Source organism: Lynx rufus, unplaced genomic scaffold, assembly GCF_022079265.1.
Source record: "Lynx rufus isolate CCGP_SWC_20201006 ecotype Redwood Valley unplaced genomic scaffold, mLynRuf1.p SCAF_6, whole genome shotgun sequence".
NCBI lineage: Eukaryota > Metazoa > Chordata > Mammalia > Carnivora > Felidae > Lynx > Lynx rufus.
Window position 1 is genome coordinate 117013184 of NW_025814878.1, and position 18288 is coordinate 117031471.

General features: G+C 47.5%; 2 protein-coding genes across 2 annotated transcripts; both read left to right on the plus strand.

Moving 5' to 3' along the window:
• The first annotated feature begins 2501 nt into the window (after positions 1 to 2501).
• IER3 (immediate early response 3) lies at positions 2502 to 4811 on the plus strand. The gene is made up of 2 exons (XM_047102832.1): positions 2502 to 3757; positions 3857 to 4811. Exons 1-2 carry the CDS (start codon positions 3548 to 3550, stop codon positions 4115 to 4117), a joined length of 471 nt encoding a protein of 156 aa, XP_046958788.1. The 5' UTR covers positions 2502 to 3547; the 3' UTR covers positions 4118 to 4811.
• Positions 4812 to 5254: 443 nt separating this feature from the next.
• On the plus strand, positions 5255 to 16877 carry FLOT1 (flotillin 1). The gene is made up of 13 exons (XM_047103143.1): positions 5255 to 5381; positions 5688 to 5744; positions 6036 to 6111; positions 6201 to 6291; positions 6529 to 6672; positions 6809 to 6928; positions 7017 to 7112; positions 7336 to 7488; positions 14253 to 14434; positions 14596 to 14641; positions 14760 to 14897; positions 15157 to 15321; positions 16681 to 16877. The coding sequence occupies exons 2-13, from the start codon at positions 5702 to 5704 to the stop codon at positions 16708 to 16710; spliced, it is 1284 nt and encodes a 427-aa protein (XP_046959099.1). The 5' UTR covers positions 5255 to 5381; positions 5688 to 5701; the 3' UTR covers positions 16711 to 16877.
• Positions 16878 to 18288: the final 1411 nt, after the last annotated feature.

Sequence of the window (18288 nt, forward strand, 5' to 3'; positions counted from 1 at the left end):
GTGTGTAATACATGAGTTTAGACAGCAATGATGGGTGTAAAATAAAGAAACATAGAGGCCCAGGAAGCAGTTGTATATACAGAAATAGTGTATCTATTTTAGCCCAGTTGTGGGGATGTCCTCTATTTGCATCCCACATGTCCTTGGTTGAGAAACACCATCATATGTTCCTTGTTTGTTATGTGTGTAAGAATTGTCCCAGCTAGGGGCACCTGGGTGGCTCAGTTGGTTGAGCATCCAACTTCAGCTCAGGTCATGAGCTCCTGTTCATGGGTTCGAGCCCCTCATCGGGCCCTGTGCTAACAGCTCGGAGCCTGGAGCCTGCTTTGGATTCAGTGTCTCCTGCTCTCTCTCACTTGTGCCATGTCTCTCTCTGTCTCTCAAAAAAAAAAAAAAAAAAAAAAAAAAAAAAAAAAAAAGAATTGTCCCAGCTGTTCTTAAGATGTAACTTTGTATGTGCGGCTTGAAAGAGTGTATCCATGTCTCAAAGCTTGGGGTGACCCAGCCACTGTGTGAATACCATATGTGCATTTTCAGCTTTCATTTAATAAGACTGTTGAGCCACTACTACATGTAAGGCACTCTGCTGGGTTTTATGGAGGGCACAAAGACATGTGTGACACAGCACAGACTGTAATGGAAGAGATCATATACGTACTCTGTGTGCACCAGGCATAATATGATCTGGAGTAAAGACCTGAGCCAGATGCATTTCAAATCCCTGGAGTCAGCCTTAAAGCCTTCATATTCTTAACTGTCAGCACCGCACTCTCCATGCTCCATGATTCTAACGATTCCCATCTCATTACTAAATCCCTGTGGTCTTGTGCTACAAGTGTCTCTTACTGCACCCCTCTTCCTGGTTCCCTCTGCCATAGCCCATCTCAGGCCCTTGTTATCTTCCACCTGAACCTTTCCAATAGCCTCCTATCCCATGCCCTACTTAGTTCCCAGCTTGAACTGTCCTCCTTTTATATCCTCCCATGACCCACAGAATCCACAATCTAGAGTCAAACTCAATTTCCTGGCCTGGCAGCTAAGTTCTCTCCACTCTGCCTACCTCCTTTCAAGTATCATTACTTTCCACTACTCCTTTACAGGAAACTTACCATAAGATTGTTTTTCTTGTGATTCCCCAAACATATCCTGTACTTTTCCAGCTCAAGGCCTTTGCTGATTCCATTCTCTTCCTCACAGTCATCTTACACATCTGACTCTGTGGTATCCCACCCACAGTTCAAAGTCATCTCAAATGCCACTCTTCCATGAAGTCTTACCTTTTCGTTTTTTCCACCTTATTGATTAGACAGGCGTGAACACTAGTTCCTTTGGGTCCCCCTTTACACTTAGTCTTCAGTTTCCTTAAGACCCTCAAAACATGGGAATGCAAGCTGGTGCAGCCACTCTGGAAAACAGTATGGAGGTTCCTCAAAAAACTAAAAACAGAACTACCCTATGGCCCAGCAATTGCACTACTAGGCACTTATCCAAGGGATACAGGTGTGCTGTTTCTAAGGGCACATGCACCCCCATGTTTATAGCAGCACTATCAACAATAGCCCAAGTATGGAGAGAGCCCAAATGTCCATCGAAGGATGAATGGATAAAGAAGATGTGGTATATATATACAATGGAGTATTACTCGGCAATCAAAAAGAATGAAATCTTGCCATTTGCAACAACGTGGATGGAACTGGAATGTATTATGCTAAGTGAAATTAGTCAGTCAGAGAAAGACAAAAATCATATGACTTCACTCAAATGAGGACTTTAAGAGACAAAATAGATGAACATAAGGGAAGGGAAACAAAAATAATATAAAAACAGGAAGGGGGACAAAACATAAGAGACTCATAAATATGGAGAACAAACAGAGGGTTACTGGAGGGGTTATGGGAGGGGGAACGGGCTAAATGGGTAAGGAGCACTAAGGAATCTACCCCTAAAATCATTGTTGCACTATATGCTAACTAACTTGGATGGAAATTTTAAAAAATTAAATAAAAAATTAAAAAAGATCCTCAAAACAGTTCTCCTGATTGGGGTCCCCCCCCCCCCCCGCATGCATAAGGTAAGGCCCACAAGGGTGAGGTGCCCACTAAATCTGGCTTGCCTCACTCAGCAGCCCATATGCTGGAATTCATAACCCTAGTACTTTGATCAGTACCTTCAACAGGGTACCCAGCACCAGTGAATGCTCAAAGGATGTTAAATTGTGTGTCCATGAGCAGCTGTCTCTAAGGCAGTTATGAAAATGTGTCAATTCTCTATTTTTTTTTTAGCCAAGCGCCTCTCCCTTCTTATTACCATTACCATATTTGCATAACATCTCACAGTTTAAAATGTTCTTCACATACATTTTGTTATTTTTTCTATATGACAAGGGACAAATCTGGGTGGCTGCTAACCTCTTGCCTTTCTGCACCAGCCTTATGTGAGCATTTCTGCACACATCTAAGTGGGTAGCTTTGTTATGTTGTCCTTGCAAAGTCTCTGCACCTTTGCTCTGTGTGTGTGTGCGCACACGCACATGCATGTGTTATGTACACGTTAAAGAAGAGCAGAATAGGCCACCCCAAAATGTGCCACTATGCCATGTGAATTATTTTGAGCTGAAGGCAATCAACACCCAGAAGACTCAGGAAAAGCTTTTTACCTCTCTCCCTCAACTGGCTAAAAGAATTTAGATAGAGGCCTGAAAGATAAAGAGAGCTATTACACAGATAACCTTTTATCTGAAAGACTTACTCTTGGCAAGGCAAACTTCTGACTCCCAAACTTCGGTTCTTATCTTCCTCTGAATTGGCCTCCTCCTCTTTGAAGCCCCAGGCCACTGATCCATTCCCTAGCTCAAGATTGCTTACAAGCCTCAATTGCTTTACTGCCTTGAGTCTCATGGCTTCCTGGGTTCCAGAAGTAGGTAATTAAACTTGTTGTTTTTCCTGTTAATCTATCTTATATCAACTTAATTATTAGACCAGCCAAAGAAGAGACCATTTTTACTGCCCCTACAATACAGTGTGTGTTGAGGCAGGAAGCATTGTGTCTGTGTGTAGTTCATTTTTCCATGTCGTCTTGGCTATTTCAGTAATGACTTTCCTCTTGGGGTGTGTGCGTTTTCTGCGTGCATCTACGAGGGTATAAATGTGCCTGTGTAACTGTAATTTCCTGACTTGCTAGGTCACTATTGTAGCAGTAAGATTTCTTTTTGTAAGTCCTGCTTCCCAAGAGATGGGACCTGTGGCCCAACCACCTTCTAAGCTATCTGTTAGCCCGTCTCCATCTACCACATGTCCCGACATGTGCCTGAAGTCTGGGAACTCACCCACTCCACTCACAACTCACACACTCACAACACACACTTGGGCGCCTAAACTTGCATAGGCCACTCCCTCTCTCGGCTTAATCTTCGGAATTTCCAGCTCGCTCCGGCCACCACTCCCAGTCGTGGGTGGAGTCAAAAAGGATCCGCCCATTCCAGGGCGCACAAAAATTGCTCCGCACGACCACGGGTCCTCATTCGGTCTTCCGCCCAGCTCAGCTCACGATGTGTCACTCTCGCAGCTCCCTCCCCACCATGACCGTTCTGCGGGCCCCAACCCCTGTCTCCTCCACCAGCCCCGGACCCCGGCGGGGATCTGGTCCTGAGATCTTCACCTTCGACCCTCTTCCGGAGCCCGCGGTGGCCCCTGCCGCGCGCCCCAGCGCCTCCCGCGGGCATCGAAAGCGCAGCCGTAGGGTCCTGTACCCACGAGTGGTGAGTGTGGAGGAAGTCGGCAGCAGGTGGGGCAGGGCAGCGGGAACAGCCGAACCCCGAGATCTCAGCTAACCTGTTCCCTTCGTTGTCTCTCTTCAGGTCCGGCGCCAGCTGCCAGTCGAGGATCCGAACCCTGCCAAAAGGCTCCTTTTTCTTCTGCTCACCGTCATCTTCTGCCAGATCCTGATGGCTGAAGAGGGTGTGCCGGCACCCTTGGCTCCGGAGGACACCTCCAGTGGCGCATCCCCCACGCCCACCCCTGCGCCCCCGGTCCTCGAGTCCCTTAATCTGACCTCTGAGCCCTCAGACTACGCTCTGGACCTCAGCACATTTCTCCAGCAACACCCGGCCGCCTTCTAACCGGGACTCCCCACATCCCCCTCAAAAGAATCCGAAAAAACAAAGAAACACCAGGTGTACCTGGTGCGCGAGATCGTATCCCAAACTGGGACTTCCGAGGCAATTTTAACTCACAACACTGCAGCGGAGACTCCAGCCCGAGCCTGGGATTAGAGGAGCACCGACACTCCGGGGCGAGACCGGGTGGGGAAGAGCGTCATTAATTTATTTCTTATTGATCCTAATTAATATTTATATATGTATTTATGTATGTTCCCCTAGGTGATGGAGGGGTGTATGTAATATTTATTTTAACTTATGCAGGGGTGTGAGATGTGCCCCCCTACTGAAAATGCAGATCTCTTAGTATTTGAGCTTTGTGGGAAACGTGGAAGCAGGGCTCCCAGAACTTAAGGAGATCCTTCTCCCGAGAAGGAATGGAGAGGATCTGGGTCCTGGAGAGCGCCCGGGCTGAGGCAAGGATGGTGGCGGGTCTTAGGTTTAGGGACTGGTATTCCGTCCTCCAGGATGTCACCTCCGCGGATCTATTGTGTGAGGCTTTGGCGGACTGTTGGGAATAAGGTCCTTGTCCGAGGATCTCCTCGAAGTTGCCCCCAAGGGGTGGCTACAGTGTCAAAGGTCGGTGGGCTATCGGGGGCGGCTGTGGGGTCGCCCGGTATGTTCTGTGAACACAAATAAACTCGATTTACGGTCAGCAGTCATCTGAATGTATCTTTGCAAGCGGCGATTCCCCATTCTTCCTCGGGCCGGCGGGAGGAGCTGGGTCCACGTCCCTAGCGGGCGCTCCGCCCCAGGTGACCGGATGCGGTCGTTCTTTGCCCAACGCGTGGTTTTCCCAGTTAGCACAGCCGAGCAAATCCGAGATGAAGCAATGTCCCCCGCCCTGGGTTGCCAGGCCCACGGAAGTCACGTCCTGCATCCCGGGGCGGAGCTCGCAGCTGGGGAAGGGCGACGGCGGGGGCGGCCGCTAGCCCAGCAGCCTCGGTAGGCCCTGCTGCTGGCTGGCTGGCTGGCTGGCTGCGAACCAGAGCGTGGCCTGCCGGGAAAGGGGCGGACCGAGGGCGCAGGGGTGAGGGGGGCTGGCTCGCCGCGTGGGGCGGGGTCGCGTTTGCCGCAGCAACAGGGTGCGGCCGGGTGAGCGGCGCCAGCGCTGGCCCAGCTTTCCGGAAGGCGGTGCGTCGGGACCGCTGCTCAGTCCCCAGATCGGCTGCGCGCCCCAGCCGTTGCCGAGACCCCAGCCCGGCCGCAGCCAGCGTGCGGGGAGGTGGGTGGGGAGGGGAGATGTAGTCGGGCTGCGGAGGAGCTGGGAGGGTGGCTCAAGGTCTGGGGTCCGCTAGGCGCGGGAGAGCATTATCAGATAAGCGAGAAACTGTCCTCACTGAAGGCGGGACGGGGCAGGGGCAGGGAGTGGCCGTAAGCCGGCGTGGGAGGGAGCCGCTGGGGATCTGTGGGACTGCAGAGGGAAATGTCTTAACGGACCCACGGGTGTGGAAGGGACTGGGCCTTGGAAAGAGAGAGTATTCACTTCTGTGGACCTCGCCCGCAAAGTTTTTCTCTCCCTTTCCTCCAGCTCTAACCTGAGCCATGTTTTTCACCTGTGGCCCAAATGAGGCCATGGTGGTCTCCGGTAAGTAATGTTCTCTTCTCAGCCAGTGCCCCCCAGACTCTTGCGGTCCTGCCTCTGCCCTTTCTTCTCCCTACCAGCTCCCCAGAGCCAAGCCTTCTGTCCACCCCACCCCGCATGGCTGCAAGCCACCCATTTGTGATCACCAGTCGCTACCCTTCCGAGGCCCAGACTGTCTCCCCTCCAGCTCCCAGATTTCTTCGTGGGGTTTATCCCCCCAACCCCAGTTTTTCAGTCTTCCATATTCTAGCCCTACCCCTCACCACTGCAACTTACTGCCTCCTCACCTTGCAGGTTTCTGCCGAAGCCCCCCAGTCATGGTAGCTGGAGGGCGTGTTTTTGTCCTGCCCTGCATCCAGCAAATACAGAGGTAAGTAGAAGGAGAACCAGGGAAGGGGAACCCTAGTTTTCTCTCTTTCCTTTTTTTTTTTTCTCACTGTCCACTCCTTTTTCCCATAGGATCTCTCTCAACACACTGACCCTCAATGTCAAGAGTGAAAAGGTTTACACTCGCCATGGGGTCCCCATCTCAGTCACTGGCATTGCCCAGGTGAGGCTTTCAGAGCCTTTCCCCTGATGTCCATTCCTTCATCACCTTCTGTGTCCCCAGACATTAAGAATCTTCTGACCATGGCCTTCCCAACCTCTGGCTGCAGAGAAATTTCTCTGCGAAGTCTCACCTTCTCCAGGGACTCCCGAGGCACTTGACTCTTCCATTCTTTTCCTGCTTCCTACCTGGCTTCATGAGACCTTCACCACACTCACTCTATCCCTATTCTGGCTACAGGTGAAAATCCAGGGGCAGAACAAGGAGATGTTGGCAGCTGCCTGCCAGATGTTCCTGGGGAAGACAGAGGCTGAGATTGCCCACATTGCACTGGAGACTCTGGAGGGCCACCAGAGGGCTATCATGGCCCACATGACTGTGGAGGTGGGCTTGAGGGCAGGGAAAGATCTGGAAGGCATACCAGAGTGAGTTGGGCCTCTGGGCCAAGCTAGTCTGTGGGAGACAGTAGCCAGAGGACTGAGAGCTTAAATTCCTCCTTCCTACCATTCTGTTACCCTAGGAAATCTATAAGGACAGGCAGAAATTCTCAGAGCAAGTTTTCAAAGTGGCCTCCTCAGACCTGGTCAACATGGGCATCAGTGTGGTTAGCTATACCCTGAAGGACATTCATGATGATCAGGTATACCTAGGTGGCTGATCTTCTCCAGTTCCCTGCTCCCATCTCTTAAACCTTCCTGAGGATTCTGATTTCTGCTTCTCTCCCACAGGATTATTTGCACTCTTTAGGGAAGGCTCGAACCGCTCAAGTCCAAAAAGATGCTCGGATTGGGGAAGCAGAAGCCAAAAGAGATGCTGGGATCCGGGTGAGATAGATCCCACTTGGGGGGTCAGTTGGTCACTATGGATTTGTTGGGCATGCAGCAGGAGAGGGGATGGAAGAGGCACATCTGAGTGAGGTCTGGTAGAGCTGGGTTGGCAGAGGACATAGATGAGGCCACGTGCAGGGGAGCCTGGTGAGGAGCAGGCTCTCCCCGCGGGGCCTTCCTCTCCCTACTCTGACTTCCTTCCTGATCTCTGTGTGGACAGGAGGCCAAAGCCAAGCAGGAAAAGGTGTCCGCTCAGTACCTGAGTGAGATCGAGATGGCCAAAGCACAGAGAGACTATGAGCTAAAGAAGGCTGCATATGACATCGAGGTCAACACCCGCCGAGCACAGGCTGACTTGGCCTATCAGCTTCAGGTCAGAGCTACCACACTGGGCAGTTCCTCTCAGGCCCTCCATCTCAGGCTACCACACTTTCTCAGATTCTAACTCTGATCCCTTTACTCTGGCTGTCCATTTCTGACCCAACTCCTCCATATGAGGAAGATTTGAAAAACCTAACCATTTCAGTTGAAAAGTAAAGGCCAAGAAGGGATATGGTCAATAGGACTGGTCATATGTTTGGGCAGACTGTTCCCTGTGAAAGGGCACCTGGGTGAATGGGGTGAAGCAGAGCTAGGATCCAGCCCATGCTCTGCTCACCATACTGTGCATTCTGCCACAGGTCAATGGTTCCGCATCCACCCAGGGGAAGGGGCACCTTTTTCTGATTTTCCATGGGCTCACAGCAGCCCTGGTGATCCAAGAAGGGCATGAGGAAGAAAAACATGGATGTGAGCTTTGAATCCTGCAAAGTGAGATATGGGCAGCCCTTGATATTGCAAGGAGGCATGATCAGTCCTCTTTGTTTGCAGATTCTGTATTTGAGAATTTGCCTACTCAAAAATTTATTGGTAATCCCAGAAACAGTACTTGTGGCACCTTTGTGGCCATTTGCACACAATGCACAGAGCAGTGAAAACTTTAAGTTGCCTAACAGTGCAGCAGAGGTTGAACAAGACGTTCTGCCTTCCTGTTTCAGCTCTCATAAGGTAAACTGTCGTTTTCACAGTATATTTACTGCCACGTTCTTTGCATTTTTGTACTTTTTGTTGGTGATTTTGCTGTTTAAAATGGCCCCCAAGCGTACTGCTAAAGTGCTAAGTATTTCTAAGTGCAAGGAGGCTGTGATATGCCTATAGAAAAAATATATGTGTTAGATAAGCTTCTTTCAGACAGGAGTTATAGTGCTTTTGGCTATGAGTTCGTTGTTAATGAATTAACAATGTATATTACATAAGGTGTCTTTCAACAGAAACACATTAAAACAAGGACATATACTAATCTGTTGATGAAAATGTTGTGACCAAGGGCTCACAGGAACCTAACAGCAAAATAAGTATTTGCTAATTCAGTATTCATGGCTACTCTATAGAACAGATCTACCACAAATAATGAAAATCAACTGTATTTTGAGACCTTTACCCAAAGGATGGCAATATTATGAAATTTGGTTTTGCCAAGAATTGGTACAGGCTGAAAGCCTAATGAAGTGCAAAACCTCTTTAGTTTATGATGTTAAATTCCTGGTGGTTTGACAGGTAATTGAGTGTAGCATAGTGCTTTGCTCCTCAGCATGGTCTGCCTACCAGCAGCATCAGCATCAGCATCACTGTGGAACTTGTTAGATACAAAATCTCAGGCTCCAGTCCTACTGACTGAATCAGAATCTGCATTTTTTTTTTTTTTTTTAAAGTAGGCTGCAGACCCAGTGTGGGACATGAATGCACGACCCTGAGGTCAAGAGTCACATGCTTTACCAACTGGGCTAGCCAGGTGCCCCCAAAGCCTGCATTTTTAACAAAATCCCCAGGAGATTCATGTACACACTGGAGTTTGAAAAGCATTAACATTGTGGAAACCATTTGCTTGAGTGGTCCTTAACCTTCTAAAAATGGCTTTATTTGTCTGAAGATCAAAGGATTGAGCTGATTTTGGCTCTGTTCCAGCTTTTATGAGTTCTTTATTTTGTGCCAGGCTTTGTGCTAGGTGCTCATGAAATAAGGATTCATTCAATAAATATGTATTAAGTGCCTACTATGTGCCAGACATTGTTTTGGAGGTAAGGATATAAGGCAGAAAAGATTCCTGCCCTTGTGGAGCTTACATTATAACACAGGAAACAGCTAATAAGCAAGTACATAATTTTTATGGGTTCTTGTTTAAGTGCTATGATAGAAATACACAGAGTGAGCAAAAAACAGTGGAGAGGTACTATATTAGGTTAGGGGTGATCCAAGAAAGCTTCAGTGAGGAAGTGATTTATGAGATAAACCTGATGATGAGAAGGAGGCAGCAATGTAAAGAGTTGTGGACCAAGAACATTCTAGGCCAATGCTGTTCAAATAGAACTTTCTATGATGATGGAAGTGCTGTAAATCTGTGCTGTGATTTTTTTTTACACATTTTTTAATTGTTTTTATTCGTTTTCAAGTTTATTTCTTTTTGAGAGAGAGACACACACACACACAATGCAAGTGGGGGAGGGGCAGAGAGAGAGGGATACATAGAATCTGAAGCAGGCTCCAGGCTCTGAGCTGTCAGCACAGAGCCCAATGTGGGACTTGAACTCACGAACTGCGAGATCATGACCTGAGCTGAAGTCGGATGCTTGACCACTGAGCCACCCAGGCGTCTCTGTGCTGTGATGTTCAGTGCTTCAAATGTGGCTAGTGAAATGTAGGAACAAAATTTTTAAATGTATTTAATATTAATTTAAATATAAATAGCCATATGTGGCTAGGCAGAGGACCATCATGTGCAAAGGCCCTGAGGTAGGAAAGCTTGGTATATCCCAGGAACAGAAAGGAGGGTTCTGATCTGGTGTGGCTGGTATGCAGTGAGATGGCAAGGTAGGCATGGCCAGGTCACATAGGGTTCAGGTGGTCGTGATAGAGACTTAGAATTCAAAACCCAGTAGAATGCTATTGGAGAACTTTTTTTTTTTTTTTTTTTTTTTTTTTTTTGAGAAAGAGTGTACACACAAGAGCAGGGGAAGATGAGAGAGAGGGGGAGAGAGAATCCCAAGAATGCTCCACACTACCAATGCGGAGCCCAGTGCAGGGCTCGACCCCACGAAACATGAGATCATGACCTGCGTCAAAACCAAGAGTCAGACGCTCATCTGACTGAGGCACTTAGGTGTCCCATACTGTTGGAGACCTCTAAGCAGCATGGTGCCATGGTCTAATTTACATTTTCACAAGGATCAGTCTGGCTGCTATGTGGAGAATTGATTGTCAGAAGACAAGAGAGGAAGCAGGAATTTAAGTTGGAAGCTTTCTCAAAGATGATGGATTGAATAAATATAGTTAATTGCACTCCCTCTAAAACCTCACTAAAACCACATAGAGTGATTTTTGAAAAGAAAGGGAAGACAAAAACAGATGCAGAGAATAGAATCAGAAGGAACAGAAAGCATAATATCATTTTGGAAGCCAGAAAGCCATCATAATTGACTAAGCCGGTCTGAGACAGCTGAGCCAGAGCTGCAGGGAGAAACAATGTAATCAGCTGAGGCTCAGGAGATAGCAGCAACAGGTGCTTCTGGAGTTGTGATGAGACTGTTGAAATGAGGAGAAATGAGGTAAATGTGATAAAAAGTCACTTCTCAGCTCCTCTCTGGCTCCCTATGTCTTTGGTCATAGGCCCTTCTCTGCCCTAGTAGACATTGGGAAGTTTATTATCTGACAAGAGAAAACTAGAGGATATGATATGAGCCAGCTAGAAACAGGTGAGGGCCTGGTACTTTATCAATGACAGGCACGATGTGACTGACCATTGAATACTAAATGCTGACAGCCTCCCCTAACTCCCTTACCCCATTTGCCCCCCAGACCCTCCATCTTCCAAAGAAGACATCAGAAGACCATGCTGGGGAACATGACCAATCCAAAGGGAAAGGCTTAAAGATTCTGAATCAGAGGTTCCTCAGCAGGTGACCTGCCCAGTCACCCTAGAGTGAAGCTCAAAGTCAACAAGCTTTATCCACATGCCCACAGTTTCCTTTCACTGTTTTAAACCTCCTTTACTGTGAGCAGACAGCCAAGAATTACCTGATATATGAGGGAATACTGCAACATGGAAGACTGAGACCAAAACCACAAACAGCAAAGTGATTTGAAGGATATATATACTATGCAGGGAGAAGAAAGTTAAAAAAAAATTTTTAATACCCCCAGTGAGATAAGAGGAAAATTCACATCCAGAAAATCAGGACATAGAACAGAAAACAAAAAAAGAGCTCTTAGGGGTGCCTGGGTGGCTCAGTCAGTTAAACGTCTGATCTTGATCAGTTCATGATCTCACGGTTCCTGAGATTGAGCGCCGCATCAGGCTCTGCACTGACGTGTGGAGCCTGCTGGGGATTCTCGGTCTCCCCCTCTCTCTGCCCCTTCCCCACTTACGTTCTCTCAAAAATAATATAAATAAACATATAAATAAAAGAGCTCCTAGGGGTGCCTGGGTAGTTCAGTTGGTTGCATGTCCGACTTCAGGTCAAGATCTCACGGTTTGTGTGTTTGAGCCCTGTGTTGGGCTCTGTGCTGACAGCTCTGAACCTGGACCCTGCTTCAGATTCTGTGTCTCCCTCTCTCTTTGCCCCTCCCCCACTGGTGTGTGCGTGTGTGCTCTCTCTCACTCTCTCAAAAATAAAAAATAATAATAATTAAAAATAAGTAAATAATTAAAAGAGCTCCTAGAAATTAATAAGATGGCAGAAATGAGGGCGGAAATCACATTGAAAGAAATTCTAATCAAGGGATTTATTAACCTAATTCTAATAAATTATTCTAATTTTAATAAATTCATTAATCCTAATCTGTAGATTTATTAATCTAATAAATCAACAGAACAAAGTAACTGGGAGGAAAATTACCAACGGAAAACATTTATTTATTTATTTATTTTTGAATTTTTTTTTTTAAGCTTTATTTATTTTTGAGACAGAGAGAGACAGAGCATGAACGGGGGAGGGTCAGAGAGAGGGAGACACAGAATCGGAAACAGGCTCCAGGCTCTGAGCCATCAGCACAGAGCCTGACACGGGGCTCGAACTCACGGACCGCGAGATCACGACCTGAGCCGAAGTCGGCCGCTTAACCCACTGAGCCACCCAGGCGCCCCTGGAAAACATTTTTAAATGGTTATTCTGAAAGGTATGACTTTCTAGGTTGAAACCCTCTACCAAGTATGTAATACAATGAATGAAAAACAACTACACTGTGAAATTTCAGAACATGGAGAACAAAGAAAGGATCTAAAAGCTTCCACAGAAAAAGAACAGATCTCAAAGGGTCAGGCATCAAAATGACTTCAGATTTCTCAAGAAACTAGAAGACCATGGAGAAATGCTTTCAAAGTGCTGATGGAAAATGAATTCTAAAGTTTACTTACTTATTTTGAGAGAGAGAGAGAGAGAGAGAGAGAGAACAAGTGAGGGAGAGACAGAGAGGGAGAGAGAGAGATTCCCAAGTAGGCTGAGCTGACACAACGTGGGGCTCAAACCCATGAACTGTGAGATCACGACCTGAGCTGAAATCAAAAGTCGGACGCTTAACTGACTGATCCACCCAGGTGTCCCCCCCACCAACCTTTTTAAAACTTTATTTATTTATTTTGGGAAAATGAATTTTAACATAATAACTTGTACTCAACCTAATTGTCATTCAAATAGAAAGGTAGGGGAAAAAAGCCTCAGAAAAGCAAGATCTCAAAAACTTATTGTCCACATACTCTTTCTGAGGAAGCTGCTGGGGGTTATTTCATCAAAAGGTGGGCTTAAACAGGAGGGGTGCCTGAGTGGCTCAGTGGGTTGAGCGTCAAACTTCTGCTCAGGTCATAATCTCATGGTTTGTGGGTTCAAGCCCTGCATTAGGCTCTGGGCTGACAGCTCAGAGCCTGGAGCCTGCTTCAGATTCTGTGTCTCCCTCTCTGCCCCTCCCCTGCTCTCACTCTGTTTCTCGCATTGTCTCAAAAATAAACAACATTTAAAAAAAAAAAAAGGGCTTAAAGCGGGCAGGAGGGACTCCAACACAGAGAGATCCTGCACTCTGGGGTAGAGAGCAACTAGTCCAGTTTGGAACCTGTTTGGAATTTTAGGGTCAAAGACACTGGAGGGTGCCATACTCAGAAGCACTGTTCTCGAGTGAACAGATGGCTGCATTAGAGGCTGGGCACCATCTCTGGTATTGATAAGACTCCAGGGATGTTGGTACATGGCTGAGCCAGAGCAGTGAGATAATAAAGACACATGTTTTTCTCTGGTACCTCTCACCAAAATCTTGGCAAGAGCCTTCTGATCTCTGTACTCTACAAGGAATTAGAAAAAGAAATATGCCTAAATAAGAGGAATTCTATATGTACACATTCTTGTAGATGCTTTGAATGCCCCTGGGAGAAGAATACACAAGAAGCTGGTCACAATGGTTGCTTCTGGGGAAAGGAACAAGGTGGTTTGAGGAAATAAGTGGATGGAAGCCTTGCTTATCATTATTCATTTTTTTTTCTTTTGAATTTGTACCATATGCAAAAAATAAAAGTGAAAAAGATACGTACATACACCCGCCCCTGCCCCCGCCCCAAGCCAGTAGGCAGCTGTTGGCAGGTCAGGCTAGAATTGAGGGTGACTTGCAGGAAGTTTACAGGAGTACAGATGGAGAGAAGTACATGGGTTTGAGTGAGCCTAAAGGTGTAAGACGGCCACTGTGCACCAGAGCCCTCCAGTGCTCGTACTCTAGCAATGGACACTGTGGAGAAATAGACTAATAGGGGAGCTCAACAGAGGGAAACTTAGCATGGCCAAGGGAGAACAGGGACTGGATCCCAGCCCTACGCATCTCTTGATGCTGAGGCTGCCTAGAAAATGCCCTACCCTTGATATTGCCTCTGAGAAGGATCAGGCCATCCCCCAAGCTATGACTAGGATCCAAATGGGAAATGGACTTTGCTGGGCTGGCTGAACCCGCCAAGGACTAACTTCATGTACCTACTCTGTTTATATCTCTCTCCGGAGCTCTGGCTTCTCTCTGCGGTTCCTGGGAACTTGCCCTTCAGCCCTGATGTTGAGCATCACTCCTACCCAGGTGGCCAAGACTAAGCAGCAGATCGAGGAGCAGCGGGTACAGGTGCAGGTGGTGGAGCGGGCCCAGCAGGTGGCAGTGCAGGAACAGGAGATCGCCCGCCGAGAGAAGGAGCTGGAGGCCCGAGTTCGGAAGCCAGCCGAGGCTGAGCGCTACAAGCTGGAGCGCCTAGCTGAGGCAGAGAAGTAAATGCCCCTTCCCAGGCCCCATCCTGGATCCTTTACCATGTGGGTGCCCCCAGATGAAGAACTGAGTTCTATGGAACTCGGGTTACAGGAGCCTCTGTCTCTCCAATGGGGTCTGCCTTTTGCCCCTCCTCAGCCCCTCCCTCCCCTTCTGTGCCCAGGTCTCAACTGATTATGCAGGCTGAGGCAGAAGCTGAATCTGTGAGGGTGAGTTAAGAGGGGGCTCTTGCTGGCTTGTGGAGGGAGTAGGGGTTGCTGTATCAGCTGGGGTTCCTTATCCTTAACTATAGCCATCAGTACCACAACTTTCCTGTACCCTTCTCAGATGCGTGGGGAGGCTGAGGCCTTTGCCATAGGGGCTCGAGCCCGGGCCGAGGCTGAGCAGATGGCCAAGAAAGCGGAAGCATTCCAGCTGTACCAGGAGGCTGCTCAGCTGGACATGCTGCTGGAGAAGCTGCCCCAGGTCTGGAGGTTGTGTGGGCACCAGGAGAAGAACAGAACCAGGGAATGTAGGGTGGGCGGAAATGAGGGGCAAGAGCTTGGGGAGAACCAGGCTAGGGGACCATAAATTAGGGGTGGGAATTATAAGCCAGCAACCAAAGTGAGGAAGGATGATCTTTACAAAGTGAAGCAGATCAAGGATCTTGAAGCCCAGGGTAAGGCGTTTTAGGAAGGAGTGTGGTCAGACCACAGGTGCTGAGTGGGCATCTCTCACCTACCAGGTAGCAGAGGAGATCAGTGGTCCCTTGACCTCTGCCAAAAAGATCACACTGGTGTCCAGTGGAGGCGGGGCCATGGGGGCGGCCAAAGTGACGGGGGAAGTACTGGACATACTGAGCCGCTTGCCAGAGAGCGTGGAAAGACTCACAGGCGTCAGCATCTCCCAGGTGAGGGTCTGTAGGGTGGGAGCTGTGGAACAGAATTTCTGGGTTCCTGGGGCATGTGATGCAGCGGGCCTAGTAGTGGGACCAGCACTAAGGAGGCTTGGGGACCATTGACATTTTTGTTTTCTATGTGCCAGACACACTGCTAAGCTTCTACACATATGGTTTGTTTTTTAAAATCAAAGTATCCTTTGGGTAAGTAGTATTTTACAAAGTAAAGAAACAACTTCCAATATGTTAAGGAACTTAGCCCCTGTCATACAGCTGGTGAAGCTAGGCTTCAAACCCAGGCTGACCATCCTCTAGAGCCTTGTGGCCCCACTAGCACAAGAAACTAGTTGCAGCCTGTTGACAATTAATTCCAAGGCATATTACTGCTTTTCTTGGTGTCTGTTTATTCACCTATAGATTATGGTAGAGGTCAGAAAGCAGGCCCTGGAACCAGACTGTTCTGGTGTGAATCCTGGCTTCAGTGCCTGCTAGCTGTGATCTTAGACAAGTTCTCTACTTCCCTGTACCTCTTTCCTCACCTTAAAATCATGTTAATAATACTATTTACTATGTTGAATTGCTGAGGGGATTTTATATATATATACTTATATTTATATTTATATAAAATATGGGGTACCTGGATGGCCAGTCGATTGAGCATCCAGCTTCAGCTCAGGTCATGATCTCACGATTTGTAAGTTCAAGCCCCACATCAGGCTCGCTGCTGTCAGCTCAGAGCCAGCTTCAGATCCTCTGTCTCCCTCTCTCTTCTGCCCCTCCCCCGTTCCTGTTCTGTTGCTCAAAAATGAATAAACATTTAAAAAAAAAATATATATATATATATATATCTAGATATATATATATATAGGGGTGCCTGGGTGGTTCAGTTGGTTAAGTGTCTCTTATTTCAGCTCAGGTCATGATCTCAGTTTTGAGTTCGAGCCCTGCATTAGGCTCTGTGCTGACAGTGCAAAACCTGCATGGGATTCTCTCTCCCTCTCTCTCTGGCCCTCCCCTGCTCGCTCTCTCTCTCTCTCTCTCTCAAAAAATAAAAATTAAAAATATATAGAAGTGCCCTTCAAGTTAGTTTCCTTGGAGCCTTCTTGAGGCCTTCATTGAATGCACTGAGAGATTAGGAGATGAGGAGGGTCTGTGAAAGGGCTCTGGCCCTCTCCGCTCCTCTTCAGTGATATGTTGCTGTACATGGGTCCTAATGACCACTTGACAAGAGGGTAGGGTAGGGTGGCAGAAAAAAAACTTCTTAGAAGACTCCTGGAAATGCATGTCCTCCCTTCAGCCTTCATCCAAATGGGGAGCTGGGAGAATAGGGTACCTGGTTCCCAAGTGTCATCACCATTGTCTTTTTGCCAGGTTAACCACAAGCCTTTGCGAACAGCTTGAGCCGTCAACCTTCGCTGATGCCTAGCCTCATGGCTCAAGTTGCCAGAATGGTTCCCATACTGCATGTACAACTGGCTTCCCTGAGCATGTCCTTTGACATTGGGGTCCCACCCCTCATCTCCTTGCCAAATTGCCTGTGCCTTGCCTTGAAGGGGAATGGTTGCTCCCCTTGCCAACCCTATACTGCCAAGAGTATCGGTCCCCAAGGATTCCCATGCCAGTCTTCTGATTATCCTACTCACCCAGCTTATTTAACTTCCTAATTATACTGTGTGAGCCTATTGTCTAGAATTTTCCTGACCCAAACTTGAGGGATGGCCTGGAGGTTCGCAACTTTGTCAAATCAATTGCTGTTAAGAAGCACTAACACTAGAGTGTCTGGGTGGCTCAGTCAGTTAAGCATTCGACTTCAGCTCAGGTCATGATCTTGCGGTTTGTGGATTCAAGCCCTGCATTGGGTTCTGTGTTGACAGCTTGGAGCCTGGAGCCTGCTGTGGATTCTGTGTCTCCCTGTCTCTCTGCCCCTCCCCTGCTCACACTCTCTCAAAAATAAAAAAAATTACAAATTACAAATACTGATGAACAATTAATAAAGCAGAATTCATTCAAAATGAATGCTAGTATGTAGCTTATTCCCTTCATTCAGTAGACTTTTGGGGCACCTGGGTGGCTCAGTCAGTTAAGCATCCAACTTCAGTTCAGGTCATGATCTTGCCATTCCAGAGTTCAACCCCCGAATTGAGCTCAGTGCTGGTATCTCAGAGCCTGGAGCCTGTTTCAGATTCTGTGTCTCCTCCCCTCTCTCTGCCCCTCCCCCACTCATGCTCGCGCTCTCTCTCTCTCAAAAAATAAACATTAAAAATTTTAAGGGGCGCCTGAGTGGCTCGGTCGGTTAAGTGACTCACTTTGGCTCAGGTCATGATCTCACGGTTCCTGCATTTGAGCCCCACATGCTGGCAGCTCAGAGCCTGGCGCTGGCTTTGGATTCTGTGGCTCCATCTCTCTCTCTGCCCCTCCCCAACTCGTGCTCTGTCTCTCTCAAAAACAAAAAAGATACAAAAAAATTTTTTAAGTACTTTTTAGAATGGGAGAAGTTACTTATACACTGTTAAAGTTGCACAACTTTTTTTTTCCTGCAAAAGTTGGCTCCAGGCAGAAAGCATGCTGAAATGAGAGGAATGGAGAGAACTGCACTAGTCCCCAGAATTACTGAAAATAGGGCCAAGGAAAATTATGTTAACTTAAATTTCTAAGGTAGCTTTGAGACTTATTTTGTGTACTTAGAAGCATGGGGTAGGTTTTAGGTGTAAGTCACTTTAGACCATGACGTGGCATCCCTCACTAGTTATCTTTCCCTTGTGTTAACTGAGAAAATGCCAAAGGGTAACAGAAAACAGGACACAGAGCCATAACCCAAATGAACCCTGGATGTGCTATACTTTGGAAGTGGTGCAGTAGTAGCTTCCAACTCTTCATTCATGAGATTCTCCCAGACTAGTTAAAACAGATTGCTGTAGTCAACTGGTTTCTGGTTTAGTATATCCCAGTAGGCCTGAGGATCTGCATTTCTATAAGTTC